General features: G+C 44.2%; 3 protein-coding genes across 4 annotated transcripts; 1 reads left to right on the top strand and 2 right to left on the bottom strand.

The window, feature by feature from the left end:
* Window positions 1-95: 95 nt before the first annotated feature.
* Window positions 96-4,737, bottom strand: psmd10 (proteasome 26S subunit, non-ATPase 10). Its single transcript, XM_080008596.1, has 5 exons — window positions 4,566-4,737; window positions 4,317-4,415; window positions 3,005-3,151; window positions 952-1,118; window positions 96-873 (listed from the first exon to the last, which is right to left on the bottom strand). The coding sequence occupies exons 1-5, from the start codon at window positions 4,677-4,679 to the stop codon at window positions 720-722; spliced, it is 681 nt and encodes a 226-aa protein (XP_079864722.1). The 5' UTR covers window positions 4,680-4,737; the 3' UTR covers window positions 96-719.
* Window positions 4,738-4,930: 193 nt separating this feature from the next.
* On the top strand, window positions 4,931-8,013 carry nxt2 (nuclear transport factor 2-like export factor 2). Of its 2 annotated transcripts, none has more exons than XM_080008495.1 (4): window positions 4,931-5,075; window positions 5,641-5,727; window positions 5,854-5,998; window positions 7,739-8,013. In XM_080008495.1, exons 1-4 carry the CDS (start codon window positions 5,061-5,063, stop codon window positions 7,921-7,923), a joined length of 432 nt encoding a protein of 143 aa, XP_079864621.1. In that variant the 5' UTR covers window positions 4,931-5,060; the 3' UTR covers window positions 7,924-8,013. The 2 variants fall into 2 exon arrangements, with proteins under 2 accessions (XP_079864621.1, XP_079864622.1); XM_080008496.1 differs by lacking the exon at window positions 4,931-5,075 and adding an exon at window positions 5,120-5,284.
* An 11-nt stretch (window positions 8,014-8,024) lies between these two features.
* acsl4a (acyl-CoA synthetase long chain family member 4a) lies at window positions 8,025-17,226 on the bottom strand. Its single transcript, XM_080008494.1, has 15 exons — window positions 17,105-17,226; window positions 14,722-15,269; window positions 14,443-14,620; window positions 14,229-14,338; window positions 12,835-12,973; window positions 12,415-12,565; window positions 11,895-12,018; window positions 11,667-11,738; window positions 11,372-11,511; window positions 11,057-11,229; window positions 10,869-10,943; window positions 10,565-10,753; window positions 10,241-10,355; window positions 9,649-9,806; window positions 8,025-9,298 (listed from the first exon to the last, which is right to left on the bottom strand). The coding sequence occupies exons 2-15, from the start codon at window positions 15,076-15,078 to the stop codon at window positions 9,141-9,143; spliced, it is 2,139 nt and encodes a 712-aa protein (XP_079864620.1). The 5' UTR covers window positions 15,079-15,269; window positions 17,105-17,226; the 3' UTR covers window positions 8,025-9,140.
* Window positions 17,227-20,418: the final 3,192 nt, after the last annotated feature.

Below are 20,418 nucleotides of genomic sequence, written 5' to 3'. Positions count from 1 at the left end.
GTTCCACTGCCTGAGTTTTTAAAACATTTGTAATCTTTACCGCTTCTTCCTTAATTACTGGACCCCCGGACCAAAACGATGGAAACCTCAGTGGATCCTTTGGGGGGGGGAAAAAAAAAAAAAAAAACCCTGGTAAAAGTAAAAGCACACAACCATACAACTCGACCTCTTTCACTTCCCTTCTAGAACGCCTCCGCTGGCGGCTCCGAAAGTGACGTCAATGAATTTTTGAGAAATTAAGACATTTATTATTATTATTATTTTTTTTTTAACTGGGAAGAATAAAAATCATTTCTGATGAAACAGTGACGCGTCTCCCCAGTTGTCGTGTTTTAGTGTGATCGTAAACAGGCCGAAGAGCGGTGACGTCTGAGAGGACAACTCGGATGGACAAACTGAATGGGTTGTACGATGCAAAACAAGCAAAAATAATAATACTTAGTTGGGTTATAAGGACGTGGCCAACGATTAAACGTCCCAGAACGGTTGGTGCCAACATGTTAACATCTGACAGGGCGACTCCACCGAAAGGAAAAAAAAAAAAAATGAGGGTGTGTCTTCCGCCATCTTGAATTTGAACAGTGCTTCACACCCAAGCTGCAAAGCCGATGCACGTGCACGTTTGTTGAAAGTTCCTAACCCTAACCAAATGCGCTGGAATGGGACGACGGGGGTGGGAATTGGGGTCAATCGTGGTTGGGTTCAGTTCGCCGGATGGATCATCCCTCGACGATCCGACGCAGTATGGTACCCAGGCCGCCCTTGGCTATCTGCAGGGGGGTCTTTTCCTCTTTGTTCTCGATGTAGATGCTGGCCCCGTGTTCCACCAGCAACTTGGCCGCCTCCACGCGCTCCTCGTCACACGCCAGGTGGCTGCGATAAAATAATGAAAACAAAAACACATGACTCACACACACGCACGCACGCACACACACACGCACACACACTTACAGTGGTGTATTCCCCTCCGAGTCTTGGATGTTGGTGGAGGCACTTTGCTGCAGGAGCAGCTGGATCAGGCGGTAGTTGCCTTTAGCAGACGCCCTGTGGAGAGGAGTGGAATCCAGCTTGTCAGAGGCGTTGGGATCCGCTCCATTTTCCAGCAGCAGGAGGGCAATCTGCAAGGCGTGAGGAACTTCATTATAGGTGTTACGGCTTTTCATTGACAGGCCGTAAATGCATTCTATATGTAGAAAATTGCTTTTTTTAATGTCCAACTAGAATAGTATGGAAAAATGATTTGGTATTGATCAGTTTTTTCCAGGTGAGAGTCATCCAAAAAAAAAAAAAAAAAAAAAGAAAACTATGTGACAATCAGTCTCTCCAAAACACATAACCACAGAGCTGACAACTTAACTTACACTAATAATGTGCATTTGCTAATGGAAATTATATTATCCATTTTATAATGCAATGGGCTTCCTAACTGTAAATTAATTGGAGAGGAAAAAAATAAATTAAAAAAAATCACGGAAAGTTCCGATACGCACTCATGTATTGTAACACACACGCACGCACGCGTCAAGGGGTGGGATATATTAGACAGCAGGTGAACAGTCAGTTCTTAAAGTTGATGTGTTGGAAGCAGGAAAAACGGACAAGCATAAGGATCTGAGCCACTTTGACAAGGGCCAAAATTGTGATGGCTATGGGAAAAAGGCGGAGGCAGTGTCATGCTCTGGGCCATGTTCTGCTGGGAAACCTTGGGTGCTGGCATTCATGTGGATGTTACTTTGACACGTACAACCTACATGAACATTGTTGCAGACCAAGTACACTCCTTCATGGCAACAGTATTCCCTGACGGCAGTGGCCTCTTCAACAGGATAATGTGCCCTGTGACACTGCAAAGGTTGTTTCGGAATGGTGTGAGGGCCATGACAAAGAGTTCAAGGTGTTGACTTGGCCTCCAAATTCCCCAGATCTCAATCCGCATCCACACGATCAGAAATGTGGGTGCGGAATGTAGAAGGAAATGTGATTCATCAGGCCACCTTCTTCCATTGTTCCATGGTCTAGTTGTGACGCTCACGTGCCCATTGTCGGCGCTTCCAGCAGTGGACAGGGGTCAGCATGGGCACGCTGACTCTGTGGGATCGGACCAGACGGGCTAGACTTGGCTCTCCACACACATCAATGAGCCCATGGGCGTCCATGACCCTGTCGACGGTTCACCGGTTGTCCTTCCTTGGACCACTTTTGGTCGGTACTAACCACTGCATACAGGGAACACCCCACAAGACCTGCCGTCTTGGAGATGCTCTGACCCAGTCGTCTAGCCATCACAATTCGGCCCTTGTCAAAGTCGCTACAATTTTTTTCCTGCTTCCAATACAACAACTTCCGGAACTGACTGTTCACTTGCTGCCTAATATAACCCACCCCTTGACAGGTGCCAATGGAATGAGTTGAGCGATGTTATTCACTTGACCTGTCAGTGGTTTGAATGTTATGGCGGATCGGTGTATATTTTAAATGAATAAAATATCAAGTTTCAATTGTAGCTGGTGACTTTATTAACCTCAACAGAAGAGGGCACCGTGTATTGATTTGAGAGACAGGCTATTATTGGAGAGAGGGAGTGTTATTTTATACAGTTTGCATAGGCCTAGAGGCAATTTGCCTGTGAACACTAATACAGTCTTCTGTCATCCCATCATGCGACCAGTGCAACCAGTTTTCCTATTGGTCAGCATCAGTCTCATACACCTGTAGTTGGGTGACACAATTGTGTGTGTATCTAAATATTGTAATGTTATTTTTAAGTTTAAACACACTGCGCTAATGTTCTGTGTCACCCAATATCAGTTAAATTGACAGACGAAGATGACAACCACTCCTAACTAGGGCTACAGATTACTAAGCATACCATACAATTGTCTCTTTGTCCACAAATTGACCACTGGTTAGATCTTTAATTAAAGAGGTCTGCATTTTATTATCCACGCATTACGATCAGCAGATGTTACTGCGGGAGAGCTCACCGCACCAAAAATAATCTTACCTCGTATCTGCCTTTGGAGGCTGCATAGTGCAAAGGGGTGCAGCCGTTCTGGTTCACAGCGTTCAGCTGAGCTCCTTTGGATATTAGTGAGATCACAATGTCCTCTCTTCCTGCAGAAGCTGCAATGTGGAGGGGAGACCAAGAAGCCTAGGAACAAGTAGAAATTGGTCACTGTAACAATATCACAGCAGTGATATTTCATGCCATTTTTCCCCCTCACTAGGTCGTGTTATTTCAGAGCATTGTTAGCTAAGTGGTTCAGAAGATGTCCTGAAACATCCTATTTGTAGTTGATAAATCCGATACAGGATTGGAAAAAAAATAAAATAAAAAATTTTAAAGAAAAATTAAAAAAAAAATCATAAATGACTAAAATTTCTTTTAACTAAACTTTTCAAAAATAAATGCCTTCTCAGATTGAAGGGGATTCCCCGGTTTTCTCCACCTAAGAAATATTGGCAAGTTACGGCTGTTCCCATCCGCCTTTTTTTTTTTTTTTTTCTCAAATGTGAAGCACTTTGAGCTGCATTTCATGTACGAGTTGCCCAATACATATAATGAATTATAAAGGGAATTGTTTATAAGAATACAAACATTCAGCGGCGACCAAATGATTACTTTCACTAATACTCAATAACTCAATAACTTTTGATTTTGGATTCTAAATGGGATATGAAATGGTGGAACGATACGGATAACAGATACGGATATATACATATATATAAGCATATTCCCTCTATCTATTCCATTTTATTTCATTTTATTTTTATTGTATTTTATTCTATTCTATATATTTTTATTCTATTCTATAAGTATTCAACTTACTGTATGACGTTTTAGGAGTCAGTTAGTCGGTCTATTAGAAAGATTTTTTTTTCCTAGGACATATTGTGTGTTATCACCGGGTGCGTTGCATTACAATTCACTGCATGTATGTATAAAAGTAAATAACCCTGTCTATTTACGCGCCAGCGTCCGGAATTTCAACGCGCGTCGCATAGCGCAGGTAAAGGGACCAACATTAGCGGGTCGACCCGGGTGTCCTGTTCACACCAGAGCCGATCAAAACCCGGGTCTAGCGCCGGGTCATTTGACCCGGGGTTTCCTCCCCCACTTGTGACAAATGTCGGATGTTAGCGGGTATTTGGTGCGGGTCGGAAAGGGGTATAACGAGATACTGCGCTTGTTTTGTTCCGTTGGGACCCGGGGGTGAGAGTGTTTGCTGTTTTTGAAGGGAACATTTCGGAAAATATGTAAACAAACAAAAAAAACAACGATTAGTGACTGTCTGCGAGCAGTTATGGGCCATTACGTCATCTTGCTGGTTGACTTCCACTCCCAGGTCGAGGAGAAACTCCACAATGTCCGTCTGTCCAGCTGAGCAGGCCCAGTGCAGGGCGGTTCTGCAGTCCTGAAACAACACGGAGGTCAATGAGCCGCCCCCGGCCCCGGCCCCGGCCCCCGGGGGCCGCGTTAACCGAGCGGCGGTCGCCGTCAACAAACACCAGACCGCGCTAGTCGAGCGCCGAATCGCGTTTCCCCGCTCTCCCTCCCCGCGTACCTGGTCCGTTTTGCAGGCGAGCGTCTTATCGGTCAGGATGCACTGCCTGAGTTTTTCGAGCTGCCCGGTGTAGGCATAGTTGCACACCTCGACGTTTGAAACGGAGCACTCCATGGTCGAACGCTCAGCGCGGAACAACGGCGCCGGCCCTCACCAGCCACGCACCTCGGCCGGAGCGACGACCCGGGACTACGGAAGTCGGGGTGTTGTACTTCCGTTTGACGCCGCGTTTATTTTCCTAGCCTTCAAAACAAGAGTACCCCCCCCCCCACTCCCCCGCATTCCCTCACGCCTCTGGCAGCGTGTGTCACGGTAGCGCGCGGAGAGGTGCTCTCATTTTGAAACGCTGACCGGAGGACGTACCGAGTTCCCGGCGCACGCTCATGGCGCCCGTCGTCCGGAGCGAACGTCTCGAGTTTGAATGATATGAGCTCGTTGGTTGTCGAGCTGCCCCGGCGGGATACTTTCGTCCCGTAAACCACTTCCACCGCTCCGATGGCGTCTACGTTGGTGAGCCTGCTTCCCGCTCACGGGCCTCTCCGTTTCGTCGCTTGACAGAGCTCGTGTTCAGCCAAGCTAGTATCTGGTGTCGGTTACGCCGGCCGTCTTTCGGGGGTTGGGTTGTTTGCGTCGGTGGGATTGGTACTCGGAAGTACTTCGAAGACGCAATTCCGCTGGTCAAAAGTGAAAATAAATGCCACACTGCCGTTTCTGCGTAGGTAGGTTGAAGTATGCGAGCGTCGGCTCCGAAATATACGCGAAGTATTACAAGTAAAACGTGAGTGACGCAGCAGATCATGTTTTGTCCGAAGAGGAGTGATTCAGTTTCCAAAAGGAAATAATGTAGTTCGTGTCATAGTGATTTAAAAGGATACGGAACATCATCAATCGGTAATGAGCAAAGGATGATGAATAAATATAAAGGATAATGCAAAGGATAATGAATAAATCAGATACTTCAAAAATGTACTGAAGGACAGCAGCAAAGCACTTCTCTTACCCTAAGAGAAGTGTAGTGTGAAGTATATGATGAAGTGTATTCCTCGGGCGCCTTAACCCTTCGTACTTTGTGCAGGATTTCAGAACCCACGCTGACCAGTCCTGCAGGTACGCTGAGGAATTCGTCACCATTTACTATGACTGCATGGATAAGAAAAGGAGGGTGAGTGGCGGGCGTTATTCCTCTACGCCTAGTTTCCCCAGCATAAACCGAATGAACTCTCCGTTTGGATCCGTTAGTTCCAATGATTAATATGTTCGAAATTTTTCTGGATTTCCTCCTATGCAGAACTTAACCCGCCTTTACTTGGACAAAGCGACTTTGGTCTGGAATGGAAATGCCGTTTCCGGCCAGGATGCCCTGGCCGAGTTCTTTGAGACCCTTCCCTCCAGCGAGTTCCAAATTCACACACTGGATTGTCAGCCGGTCCACGGTGAATATTCAGTTAATATCCTTGTTTGTCTCGTTCTCTTATGGGTCTGGTCTGAGTTACTTAGGGAAGAGGATATCTCTCCCATCTATTTGCCTTAGTTTTAGGCTTGAAAAAAAGTGTACTTTTGGACTTTTCATTAGTTGATCTCTCTAACAAGACATATAACCTGTTCTCTGACAATGAGGAAGGAATCTCTGTATGTATGTATGTATGTATGTATGTATGTATGCCCTCAATTATCATGACAACCGTTCATATGATTTACTTCACACTTGGCGGGTGTATTGCTGGGGACCCAAGGATGTGCAGTGTCGAATTTGGTGCAATTTGGACACGCGACACTAAATAGTCATAAACTTTCACTGAACAGCGAGCCAGCAGGAGACAAGGCTACAGGGCTCTGCGACTGAGTCACCTTTTGTCCTTCACTGGTATGACTTTCACCGGCAGTTTCACCTTCCGTTGTGGAACACGGGACTGAGTCCTTGACATTTTGTTAAACTGTGCCCTTAAAATGTCTTAAAGTCTCACATTTTGAACGGGCATGTTCTAGTAACTTTAACTGACAGTTTTATCTTCCATTGTGCAGAGTGGACAGTAGTGTGCGTGACATCAGAGTTATGCCTACTATTTGAGCAGGCATGCAGTAGTAGAACAAATGGGAAAACACTATTGATCCCTGGAGGAAATTGAGGATGTGCCACCATTATCAAAGAACAAAAAGGGGGAAATATAGTGAGGTAGAACAAATGTGGGGGGAAAAAAAATAATAATAATGTTCAGATGTCATAGGTCCGGGTGGATAACAATAGAGTGAAAATTGGGTGTTTTTAATAGAACAGAAATGGGATTAAGTTTATCATTACAAGCCTTGATCAGAGGCATGTAATAAAAAGTACATTCTACACTTTAATATCCCCTAAATGAACATCTCCCATGCAAGTGGCCAAGAAGCGATCACACTGCAGTCCTGTCCTGAAGGCACACCACCCCCTTGTGTTTTCATATTGAAACTAACTTAATTGGGTAATTGAATTTCTTTCAGTGTGCAGGTTTCTTCCTCCTACAACGCAGTAATCGTAGGAGAGCAGCCATTGCACCTAGTTATGCCAGTTTCTTATGGGGTTCTGGAAATAGAATTTAAATAATAATTCCGCACCAAACACCTTTTCTCATATTGTCATGTGACACAGGTAATTACAGACTTTAGTGAATAGCTACTTGAATGGCACATGAATGCACAAGAGAACAGATTAACTTTAACCAAAAAAAAAAAAAAAGAGATGAAAAGATGAAACATCAGCCTAGATGTTTTCCACTGCGTTCATTCCTCATTTAAGTCAACTCAAGTCTTTTGCTAACCTAAACAAACAAACACCAAAACGGAGAAGTTCCGAACACAAACACCTTTTCATACCAAAAAGATGAATTATGCAATTTGGTAAAATTATATAAATGCAGCAGTGACCTTGACATTCCAGAGAAATGGCAACGTTTCTCCTTTTGGATCAGCTGCTTAGATTGGATCAAGCCAAAGGGTTCAATTTGGATATTCTGTTGTTTATTTTTATACGCGTACTCTATATTTACCAATTATATCCACTGGCAATGTCACTTGATATGTACCTCATAACAAGTCCTGCTCCATGAAACAAGTGTTCCTGTTCTAACACCTGACCTTGCGGAGGACTTTTTCCGATAAATAGCGTTCTCATTAAAGCATAACATTCTCATTTACAGAACAAGCGACCCAGGGCCAGACTACTTTATTGGTGGTAACCGGTGGACTTGCCAAGTTTGAGGGGAACAAAGCACGTTTTTTCAACCAGAACTTCCTCTTAACAGCACAGTCTTCCTCTAACAGTGATCAGCCTGTCTGGAAGATCGCCAGTGACTGTTTCCGGTTCCAGGACTGGAACAGCTGAAAATCTCCAGTTGTCGTGTCCCCCCCCCCCCCCCACTGTAATACTTGACATGCCTATGCTTTTCTTTTTTTAATAAAAGTTTGAACAGTGTGTGCATAGAAAATGACATTTATTTACCACAAATTTTGAACAAAGTACATCGTTTGAAAGACGGAATAAATAGAACATCGACACAGAATAACCCATTTAAAAGTGACCGCCAAAATCCACGTTTCCCCAAGATCTGATACAATTAAATTAGGACATTGCTTGGAGAATACAAACGATACCAAAAGATTCAATTAACATTTTTACTATTGTGTTAAGTCTGAATTATTGTCTAAGTTGAGGCAAACATGGACAGTTTTAGTGTGCCAGTTGTTACTTTAGCTCATGCTATATAAAGCATCTCAGTCAAGCTCAGCATTCCTGCACTTAATATCCTTTTCCGGTTATTACACGAGGACAAGTTAAACAGGAGCGCTTTCTATACAAATTGCCCTCTACTTGACAATTTCATATATTAAAACATGTACTATTCTAATCTTCCTGAGTCATGTAGATGTCTACACATTTGGTCTGACCTCCCCCGTTGCAGGACACAAAAGTATAAAAGCAACGTCATAGTTGGCTCGGGAAACAATCGATATCAACACACATAAGCCGATTCGACCCGTTCTTGTTTTGGAAGATCTAAACCTTACAACATGGATATTTTCCCCACCGCCCTGTGTCAAGAGTTCTCCTTATGCAACTGTAAACATGTGATGGCAGTTAAACCCCATCCGCTAACAAACCGGCACACTATTTGCCTTTTATTCAAAGTGCCACCTACATTTCATGGCTTTATACAAGCACTGCTAGGAACGAAAGGCACAGTTACATGACTACTCCACCATAGCAAGAGCAACGACAGGTCTGGTATTCAAGCCTTCGTGAGGACGTTTGTTAATATCTGAATAGAATAAGTTACAATAATGTGTAAACATAGCAAATACACGGAACACTGACTATTCTTTACAAATCGGGTACAAAGAGGTTTCCACAGGACTGCAGTTGAGCAACTATCACGGTCTGCCAAACGGTTTAGCCAACAACTACCGCAACCTACAGCGTTCCTGTTGAAGTTATTCTTAGATGTAAATAAACAGATGAAAATTTCAAAATGTGTCAATGTTATTTACACGTGGCGACATTGTAGCATGATGGATATTTTTCTTTTTTTTTTTTTGGCACAGCTATTTTCCACCATACATTCTCTCTATTTGGTGCAGGTAGTGGTTCTTCAGCTCCTTTCTCTTCAGCTTGAAGGCGTCGGTGACGAGGCCGGTTTCCGGAGTCCACGGCTCTGGGCTCAGATGCACCTTCATGGGAATTTCAAACCGTTGGAGCTTAACTAGGTGGACGAGACAGAATAGAAAGAGACTGGTGAATGCTTAAACCCAAACCGTCACAAATAAGGGATACTGTATCTTTTAATTTTCAACTATAAGAATCTTAACACCCATTTAATGCCGTTTTGAGCGACCAACACAACCAATTTTGTAGTCCTTCGGGAGCAAAGCTGAGACATCAGTCTCAACTAACACTACTGTCCTCTTCCCTCCCTTAAGACACTTTGCCCCCATTAGCAATTATATATGACATATTGATTTAATAAATGTCACTTTGTAATGACCTGCAGGCACCCTGTAAAACAGTGAGACTTAATAAACATAACATTGAACATCAAAACAAGCCACTTACTGGTGGCAGCAACCTTCTTTATGGCGTTCAGAACTTCTCTCTCCATGTCGGGATTGGTGCAGAGCTCCTCCCACGGCGCTTGTATACCTTTTACCTTCGCCAGCTCTGTCAGCTGTTTTTGGTTGGGCACCACAAAGCTGATGACATAGTTCTGGTCACTGCAGACACAGACGTGAGAGTGTTCCATTTAGGACGTCTTAAAGCCCCAAGCAGGTCAAACAGGTGTGAGAATTTAAAAGCAAGGCCTAATTGGGCGGCGCCTCTTTGGGTTGTCAAGATCGTGAATAAGTAACTTGCAATTATCCATCCTAAAAATAGCTTATTTTATGTGATTAGCATGGTATAATTCTATAATAATAATAATGCACCTTATTCCATTCATTAACACTGAACACTAGAACAAATTCTCAGGAAGACAGTTTATTTTCCTCTACTCAACCGATAGAAATGCACAAAAATAGCATTTATTTTTTGTGAAATTTCTCACATTGCATTAGAATCGACAATTTTCAAAATGACTCAGACCAGGAGACCCACTGTGACACCTCTAGCGCCTTTGCCGCCACCGTTCCCCGGATAAATGGAAACCCACCTGTTTGCGTAAGCACAAATGTTGTCGATCAGTGTGCAGTTCTTCAGGGCGGACTCCACTTTGCCCAGCGACACGTACTCACCAGCCTGCAGCTTGACCAAGTCTTTTTTACGGTCTGAATGAGACGGCACAAATGCATCCGTATCATATTAGCACCATGTAATAAGGCAGAAACAAGGGATTATCTGTCATGGTTACATGCACAGTCAAATGGATTAGTGACACGGAATTCAAAGCCTGTCTTTCATGAGCGCTCTCAGATGACCGCCGACGGGCAAAAGCGAATGATGTGCAACGAAGAAAAAAAGTCAAGTTCACGCGTACCCACAATCTGTAGACAGCCGTCGGGGTGGATTTCTCCCACATCTCCGGTGCAGAACCACCGCTGACCTTTCTCATCCACAAAGAAATCGTGATCGTTGCCCTCGCTCCTGTAGTAACCCATGGTTACATTTGGACCACCAATCAGGACCTCCCCTCTGGGGTGGGGCTTGTCCTTAGTGGTGTAGCCGCCTGTAAACATGACAAGTGATCAAGCCACCATCCCCTTCTTTTAGAAATGGACAGTATGAAGAACTGAAACAGTGACAAACGACACGTTGTTTATTCCAACCCCCCCCTCCCATACCTTCTGCCCAATCCCGGAGTCGGATTTCACAGCAATTGAGAGGAGCTCCAACGCGACCAGTGCTGATGTCTGCAACTATCAAAAACAAACACAACCGATATTATTACACAACTGATATCATAATCATCTTGAGTCACATGGGCTCATGTCTCACTCTCACTGCTCTTATCGACCCCTCTTCCACTCACCCTCCGTGATCGTTCCTGCTCCACAGGTTTCAGTGAGGCCGTAGCCCTGTCCCACGGGACAACAGAAGCACACGTTCATGAACCTCTGCGTGGTGGAGGACAGGGGCGCCCCCCCGGACAACATCATTCTCACCCGTCCTCCGAGCAGGCCTCGCACCTTTTGGAACAACAACCTACGGATGGACGATCGGAGGACGTTGTGACTCGCATTGAGAGGACAAAATTTGTGAGTTGGCACGTACACGAGTTAAACTGGGACAACCAAAAGTACACACTACCCCTGAACAATACATTGGAAGGAGAGCGGGATCTTACGCGTTGCAGAGCGGTGCGTCATAGCCCCTCTTGATCTGCCCCAGTTTATAGTTGTAGCCCATAGTAAACAGGGTCCGCTGAATGTAGCTCATCTCCTGCACTTTGCTCATCACGTTCTTATTGATGCGATCCATGATTTCCTGGTTAAGTAAAGAAACAGAAACAACAGTCATTTACACAAAGACTGAGGGCAAGGATTAGGTAGAGTTGAGCCAACGGGCGGCAGGGGAACAGAACAAGCGGAGCACGGGTGGCTGGGTAAAGACTAAATATTGAATATGAAAAGGATTCTTACTGGCACCGCTGCCATCAGTGTAGGCTTCAACACGGAGCTGTCTCCTTTACTTCCCTTCTTTATCTTGGTGGACTAGAGAAATGTGAAGAAAAAATTAGGTCCAGGCGGCAATCAACCAAAATACACTTCTCAAGTTCACCAATTGTGTCGGTTAAAATCCGCCAAGTATAAGAACCAGGCAGTATGAATACCAGTAAACCGGCCTGGACCTTGAATGAAATTAGTTACCTGGTCTGACAAGGTCTGTGGGGAGGAGTAGCCAATTCGACAGCCATAGGTCACACAGGAGATCTCTGCCGTCATTTCCAAAACATGAGCCAGGGGCAGGTAAGCTATGTAGGTGTCACTGGTGCTGGTGGAGCACAGAGATAATACCGTTAGGTTTAGGGGCTACGGCGACATCTATGGAATATTATAAAACTCAGTTGGCAGTAGACTAAATAAACATAAAGTAGACAAGCAGAAAGAGTTCATGAAAAATAAACTAATAACAAATAAATATTTGAATGCAAAAGTCAACACCTGCCTCCAGCCTCCACCAACAGGGAGGAGGGAGCCAAGTGACTCCACAAAGTTCTGATTATTTAAGTGGTTTATAGGACTCTGAACAACCATTTGTGTTATCGCAGTATTTTAAATAAATAAATCTTTGTTGAGAAGAATTGCCGTTATACCAAAAGGTCAACAAGAAAGAGGAATACTCAAAAAACAAACAAAACAAAAAAAAAAAAGGAGTGCTGAAACTCACCCTAGGCCTGGGATGCGCTCACACTGGCCAGTCATACCAGCGATCATGTTACGGTGGATGATCATGACGCCTTTGGGTCTGCCGGTGGAGCCGCTGGTGTACATCACCACAGCCAGGTCAGCAGGCTGTGGCTTCAGCACCGGCCTGCTCACTGCAAGACAAACCGCGACCAGCTGAGCAACTCTGACAACTGACATCATTGTTCCAACACTCTTGAAGTTGCACTACTGAACTACAAGAATGCGAAAATGGAGCCTCATGGAAGTTATTGTACTAATGTGACGGGGAACAAAAAATGTATATAAATTACAAATAACTAAATACTATGTTGAGGATTAACTAATGGAAAGTGTGCATCCCAAACCCAATGCCCTTGTATTAAAAGAGCCACAAGGTTAAAGTCTAATGAGCAATACTTACTGTTTTCAGGCCTGGCCCCCAGCTCTTGTACAGCCTGCATGCTGTGCATGGTAAGTCCTGCTGGGTAGCCGTCTGTGCTCACTTTTTTCTGGTCCACATAGATTATATGCTTGAGTTTAGGAATTTCTGCTAGCACATTCTAGATGAAGGGGAGGGGGGGGGGGGGGGGGGGAGAATTATCAAATTATTTTAATGATCGACATAAACAGACATTTTAGAAGCACAAAAGGTGGAATTGAGTCACTTGAGCGGGCAAAAAGTAATTAATAATAAATCACAATAATTCAATGGTCTAAATGTGGCTAAAAGATCTAGATGGATATCAATTTCTATTTGTTATTAAATTTCCACCTAGTTTCAATTTCAAGTCTTTCAAAAAGTAATCTGGAGAAGCACACTTTTTATTCATCCCCACTACTAGCTCTAGTACCACTGCTATGTGCTTTGAGTATTGTATACATGATTGGTCTCAGCATGGTGATAACTTGCTGCTGATACCTTTTTCAACTCCCACATCAGTTTAAAGGAAACCTTTTGTGCTTTTCCTTATTTTCTGTCATGAACAGAAAATGAAAACTAAAGTTCCCACACCCGAGTCGCACTGTCCGTGTCTCCCACAAGCTTGGAGCACGGCAACCAAAGTCGGAACTAACTTTTAAATTAGGCCTCATAGATTGAATATGAGTGAAGATTCAGCAACTGGATTGCTTACTTCTCGCCTCAGATTTGTTCAAAAACCAGGGGAAAGTTACGGAGTAAATTCAATGAAACTCGGAAGCCATGCTCTGTAGGCCATTGGCTCACAGAGCTCGGGGCCTTGGGAGGATGGCTCCCCCCACAAAAAAATTGCCCATTATTGGGAACAAGAGGGTTATAGAGGCTTCTAAGAAAACCTAGAGTGGTATCTTCCAGGAATATACTTCATGTCAAAGACTCACAGACCTCAGAGGCCTATATTAACATGTGTAAATTGGAGCACAATAGGTTCCATTTAAGTATTTGTAGCCGCTGGGTAAACTTTCAAGCTAATTAAATGTGAAGAACTACATCAGAATGACTTCCTTCCAGAGCAGCTAGCCACACATGGTCAAATGTTAAACTAAACTGTAAGAAAGAGGACTTTTACATTTTAGCCATCTTTATGTCCATGTATCAGCAAAGGTTTGCAAAACACTGAAGCGCTATAAAATGGTGTGTTTAGGTGTTTGTTATAGAAACACGATATTTAGCTGCGGCACGTACAATTTGAATGCATTTTAATTTAATTTTCTCTTCACACAAATAATGATTTATCTTGATCCGACACATGGAAATGTGGCAGCCAACGCTGAGAAAGTGCGGTTCGAGTTAAGTGTTTTACAGGATAACGGTTTTAAGATCAGGGATCAGATCACCTTCAGTTTAGTCTCGAGCAGTTCTGCGCTGGTTATAAGATGAGTGACTCCCGCCTCGTTCAGTCCAAATGCCACGGCCTCCTCCCCGAGTGTGGCGTAGAATGTCACCACTGCGACACGCAATATTCGTCAGCAAGAGAAAGCAAACATGGAAATAGGACAGGGAGGCAGCACAGGAACTACGAACTGAAACGATTTAGCATGCAGTTCTTACAGGGGAAGTTTCGTCTGAAGCAAGCCTGGGCGGTTATCATCCATTCGGCCCTGGTCTCACAGAAGATGGCTACGGTGCTTTTAGGCTGCTGCCCAAGAGCTGCTAGTCCATTCCCAAAATTGCTGACCATAGTGTCCACCTGCTTGTATGACAGCCAGCGATACTCCCCCAAAATGAGCTAGTAAGAGAATTAGACGTTTCTTGGTCACAAACTGGATGAATGAGTGTGAGGACATTTTATTTATATTTATTTCTTTTTAAACCACAGTAAAAACCTACCTTTTTGAACATTTTACCAGTGGGTTGGATCTCATTGTCTTCACTCAGTAGATCTCTGGTGCCGAGACAGTCTGATTGACCAAAGCGCTGCACAGCATACTCAAACAGCTTATCGAGAGTGTCCTTTCCTGGAAAGTCCTCCTTGGCGAGTGAGTCGTAGTGGTCCACCGAGCGGTAGGGTCCCTCTGCTCTGCCCGAGGTGGAGCGGCCCTTGATCCGTGTCGACAGGGATTTCTTCTGCCCGGCGCCGGTGATGTAGTACCAGGGAAGGAAGGAGAGTGTAGAATACAACCATACCAGGGCATGAAGAGGAAAGAGGAGGACGGAATGCAGAGCAGAGTCTGAGAAGAGACCCATACTCTGTCTGTGGAGTGGGAAAGCAGTGAAGGCAGTAAAGTGGTTTGACGTGTGGTCAAGGTGAAGAGAATCTGCGGGGGGGTCCTGATTAAATCAAAAGCCCTCAATGTTGAAGGATCCCAAAAAATTAAAACTCTACAGTTGGAGTTGGTATGAGAATATCTGGTTCCCTGGTCTTCTGAGGATCACACCTAGAGTAAAACAAAAAACATGACAATATTAATGTAGAAAACATCATTATTAATGATAATTTAACAGGTTCTGTTACATGTCCAACTTCAGCTTAACCCATTTCAACACGTCATTCAGACCGTTGGCCAGAAGGCCACCCCCTTGAGCTATTAATTGTGGTGAGGAAAACAAATAACTGCACCCAGTTCACCTGTACTCCAACAGACTCACCTATTGCTTTCGACACCTGCCAAATCCAAAACGCAGTTTACTTCATTAAGCATTCCCAAACTAAAAAAAAAAAAAGGATGAAACATGAGACTGAACACCTGTACAACCGAGGGGGCTGGCTGCGGAATTAGTCTGACAGGATGTGAGAGTGATCGATGAGATACAGCCCTATTGGCCAGATCAGCTGCTAAGCAATTACCACAGCTCTGCCAGTTAGATAAGAGAAGATACACCAACCAATGACATTACTCTTTGGGCTCACCCCACTCAGTGGCTAGGGAAAGGCAACTCTAGGGCGATCCGTTGATAACCTTACCGGGAAGGGTGACCTCAGCACTGGAAAGTAAAAGAGTCCTTTTGTTCTATTAAATGATAGCCTCAACCCACATACAGAACTAAGTCAGAACAGGAGGAAAAGTAGAAACCACACACTGGTGTGTGGATATTGCTCACTACACTGCGGCAAGGCTGGGTACATCCACCAATGACCGTGAAATTTCCATGTATCAGCAAAGGATCTGAACTATGGCTCACTTACAATTCAATGTGACTCAATCATTGACCCATGACTGACACAACAGTAGTAAAAGAATGTATTATGAAAGCTCTAACCCAAAACAAAGATCTGATTTTCTGTATTAAATCAAAGAATCTTGAATCCAAGGGTTGTAATACCGGGCATTGTGAAAGTGTCAAAGCAGGAATTTGACACTTTACAGCCACAATAAGGTATAGCACAGACTGTTGTGCGTGTAAATTAGACAAGGAAGGCCCGAGCTTACCGAGTTTGTGATTTTGGTGAAAGGCATGCGTAAAAATAAGTGTTATTCTACTAATATACAGCACACGAGTCATTCATCTTCCTTTAAACATTAGATGGCCATTTTGGGTGTACCAACTGAATAGAATTAACATGCTTGCGGTCAAGCGCAGCATGTACTCTCACAGAAGAAAATCCAAACCACCACCACTTATGTATGTAGATTGTGTTTGTACAGTTTCGTTTTTTGATATTTATAAAACTTTTTTTTTTTTTTTTTTTAATAAATGGCACAAACACACGCACGCACACACACACACGCGCGTTCTTTGGAGCTAGATAGTGCTGAATATAATTAACATGCTTGCGGTCAAGTACACCGTTAAGAAACAAGTAATATCACAGAAGAAAATCCAAACCACAAACAACTTGTGGGGGAGTGTTTGCGCACGCAGAGACACACACACATATATATGTGTATTTTTACATATTATAATAAATACACACACGATTATTATTATTATTGTTATTATTATTACTATTATTATTATTTTGTGGTGGTTGTTTTTTTTTTTTTTAGCTAGATAGGACTCTCATGCATTAAGTTAATGGGCAGTTCAAATATTTCGACACGCTCCATCAGAAGAAGCGGGATAAGCGGAGAACAAAACGGGACACGCGTTGCTACCGCTACCAGCCGTGCTAGTCGCGCTCATCACTAGTAACGGAAACCGATTAAAAAAAAAACCTCCGCACCAATTAACCCCCTCACACACACACACACACACACACACACACAAACGGATAACGGCGGTAAGACGATTACAGTAGCCAGCCCCAGCGGCCGGCGTGCCACGTTCTTACCTTCAGCGGCCGTTGGAGGCGACCAGGCGGCGGGCCGGGATGGAGGCTTGACACTGCGCCGAGGCGGCTGACCGAGAGTTACCTCTTCACCGACACTAGAAACCCGGAAATACCACGTCATCTGATTCCATATTTCTGGACCAATGGGAGATCGTAACCACCCAGCCCGGTTTTTTGGGGTTTTTTTTTTTTTCCTCCCTCCTTATGCTGCGTTCCGATGAAGACGGAGCTCGGGGAAAACGAGCGAGAAAAAAAACCAAAACAAAAATAAACACCCGCCCGGCGGAGAAAAGCAAAGGAAGCGCGCCAGTTGGACTGAAACGTCGGGGTTGATCGCGCGGTTTGAAGCTTGTTTTATTTTATTTTTTATTTTTTTTTAACCGAGAGCACGCTTCTGACGTCACAGACACCTGACGTCACACAGCGTCGGCGGCGAAGACGGTTCCCCGTTGCGGCCGTCTTTTCCCTTCGCGAACGCGTTCAATGTCGAGCTCGGCCGCGCAATAGTTGTTTGGATTATGTCAACACGCGTCCTGTCGCTTGTATAACTCACAAGCCCGCCGAGCAAACAAACAAACACATGAGCTGCGGGCGTCAGTTTTTACCCAAACAAGCGATGGAACACATTTAGTTCGGGCTTGGGGAGTACCGACTCGGAATTTCCAAGAAAATGCAGCATTTATCCCCAAGTCTTCCAAGTAGGCCAGGAAATGACGTCACTGCATGACGTGTTCATTATCTCCCCGTGGGGCATGACGTGTACGTCAGACACTCGTCAGATTTGTTAAATGTTTGTTTCTTTTCATACTTTCCTTTTTTTTTTTTTTATCTTTCCAAACTGAACACCTCGTTGAAATGAGAACCCCCCCCCCGTTCAATTTTGACGTAGAAAAAAACACAACCAATTTCTACCAAATAAATATGTACATCTGCAATTGGCTTTCAAGTTTGCACCGTGTTTGTTATGATGCGATTCAGTTGATAGCAAAGATATGTTAAAAATAAGAATAAACACAGCCGAAGATTAAACTGTTCTGTAGAAACCGCCCTCTTGTGAATTTGTCTTTAAGAAAGATATTCATATATTTTACCAAATCTATAATCTATGGAATATGATAAATAATTAAGCATCTTTTAGACTTCACATTAAAAACATCAATAGCTGTGAATCTTTACGTGATCTTGATGCTGAAATATATTAATATATTACAGCAAATTACAGCAAACCATTTAGTATGTGTCTGTGTCTGTGTGTGTGTTTGTGTGTGGGGGGGGTCAGGTAAGGCAAGAGAAGCGATGCTTAACTTTAACAAAGACAAAAAAGATTCCCCTACACTGCAGGGTCCCTGGGAGTGTGTATGTGTGTTCGATTCTTATTTGATTAACATAAAAGCAAATAAAATGAATTGCATGTCTTGGGCAGATGAAGGAATCCAAATGTTCTTTTTCTTTGGCAGGCCGTTGTGCCTATCATCCAACAGCCAGCCTGGCTTTGCTCCCTCTTGTGTGATCAGACTTAATCGCTGATGTACTCCCGGCTTTATCGATGCATTTTAAATATTTGAACATGTTTTTTTTATTTGGTGGAACGGGGCAAGGGGACGCACAGCCAAAGCGCATCGATGGTGCACCGATCAACGATGCGCTGGCGAACTGGGGGCCCCCCCTGGTGCAGCAGCGGTAGTTAGCCACTTTTATTTATTCTTTTAATTACAGAGGCCCAAGTTGCGCCGGCCCACTGGGAAAATGCCCGGTATGCCAGATATCCAGTCCATCAAGGTGTGGTGTCATGAGTCTGCATCACCCTCATTATTGTAATCGTGTCAAATTCAAATTGCCTCCTCCTGTCACGACCAGGGCTAGGAGAGGCCCAAACGCACGACACGGGGAGACGGGAGGCAGACGAAGGATGTTTAATAGCCCACACGGTGGAGCTGGCCGGGGGGACCCGGTCAGGTAGGGATGGAGCAGGGCTGGGCAGGGTGGACGATGACCGGGAGGAGGGGTCCAGGATCCGGATGGAGAGGGACGGACAGCCTTGGTCGACGAGCGGAGACAAGCAGGTAAGGGGAAGACGAAACAAAGCGACACAAACCTGGAACTAGGAATGGCGCCAGTAGCTGTACAACTCGGGTAAGCTAGTTGACGGTCTGGCAATGAATGACTGGGAAGCTGGAGCCTAATACTGTGTGGAGTGATGCAGGTAGTTGATCCCAGGTGTGTGCAATAGGCTCAAGGGGGGAGCTGCAGATGGGGCAAGAGCAGCCTCTAGTGGCGCTGGGAGGCCGTGGGCCTAACACCTCCACCCTTCAATTAGGCGTTCCAGCTGTCAGTTGTAAGGTGTAAGATTGCCACGGCCAAATTCTTGATCGAATGATTTTGCCGTTGAGAACCTTGCACGTCCTCAAACCATTTCCTCTATCAACACGTGATAGCCTGCTACGTAAACTGGACTATGTTCATGATTTCTGGAAGTGAAACCATCCCAACATGTGCACACTCACAGCACCCTTGCTCAGCGCCCAAGTACTAAATGCAGCTACAACTACTGCTGGATATTATCCTTCAGATTTAAAGATTATTTTTGTGATCAGATGTGATTTATTCATGGGTGCAAATAAATATCTTACGCTATGTACACCATTTTCTCAGTGCATTTCTCAGTTGTTCTACATACAATATGGATGTGCATGGGAGGGTGAGAGGGTCGTCCTGCATCTCTTTATTTGCTAAAGGTGAAGGTGAGCGTCTGCATCCTCTTAAATTCCCATTGTGGGTTGGTGGATTGGTTGTCTACTCAGATAAGCTCAAATAACTTTGTACTGTATCTATATCAGTTCATATCCAAAATAAGTAGATCAAATGTGTGTGTGCGTGTGTGTGTGTGTGTGTGTGTGTGTCTGTCTGTATGTATGTATGTATGTATGTATATATATACACACACACACACACACACACACACACACACACACACACACATAAATATTCCGATGTTAAAGCTTTTCCCTGGCCTCTAGAAACATAATTCAGTCATACAGACCGTGCAATAAATAAAAGGACACCAGGAGGAGCCCACGCAAACACAAGGATACATTATTAAAAGGGTTTAATGTTTACTGTTGTTTAAAGCTACATTAAAGGACAGGTTCGTCTTCTTTTAACCAAAGTATTTGAAAATGAAAATGTTAGTTCCCATCATTTATAACTGAAGATATGAAGTTCTTATAGTTTCAATTCTAGGTTCATGCTGTAGTGCAGTGGTTCTCATAATGGCGTATCCGTAGCCCCATATTGGTCTACCGGGGCGGACTGGC

The sequence above is a fragment of the Zeus faber genome (genome assembly GCF_960531495.2).
Source record: "Zeus faber genome assembly, chromosome: 10".
In the NCBI taxonomy this organism is placed as follows: domain Eukaryota; kingdom Metazoa; phylum Chordata; class Actinopteri; order Zeiformes; family Zeidae; genus Zeus; species Zeus faber.
The sequence above is the reverse complement of the archived record's forward strand: the minus strand, read 5'-3'. Positions and strand labels throughout refer to the sequence as shown.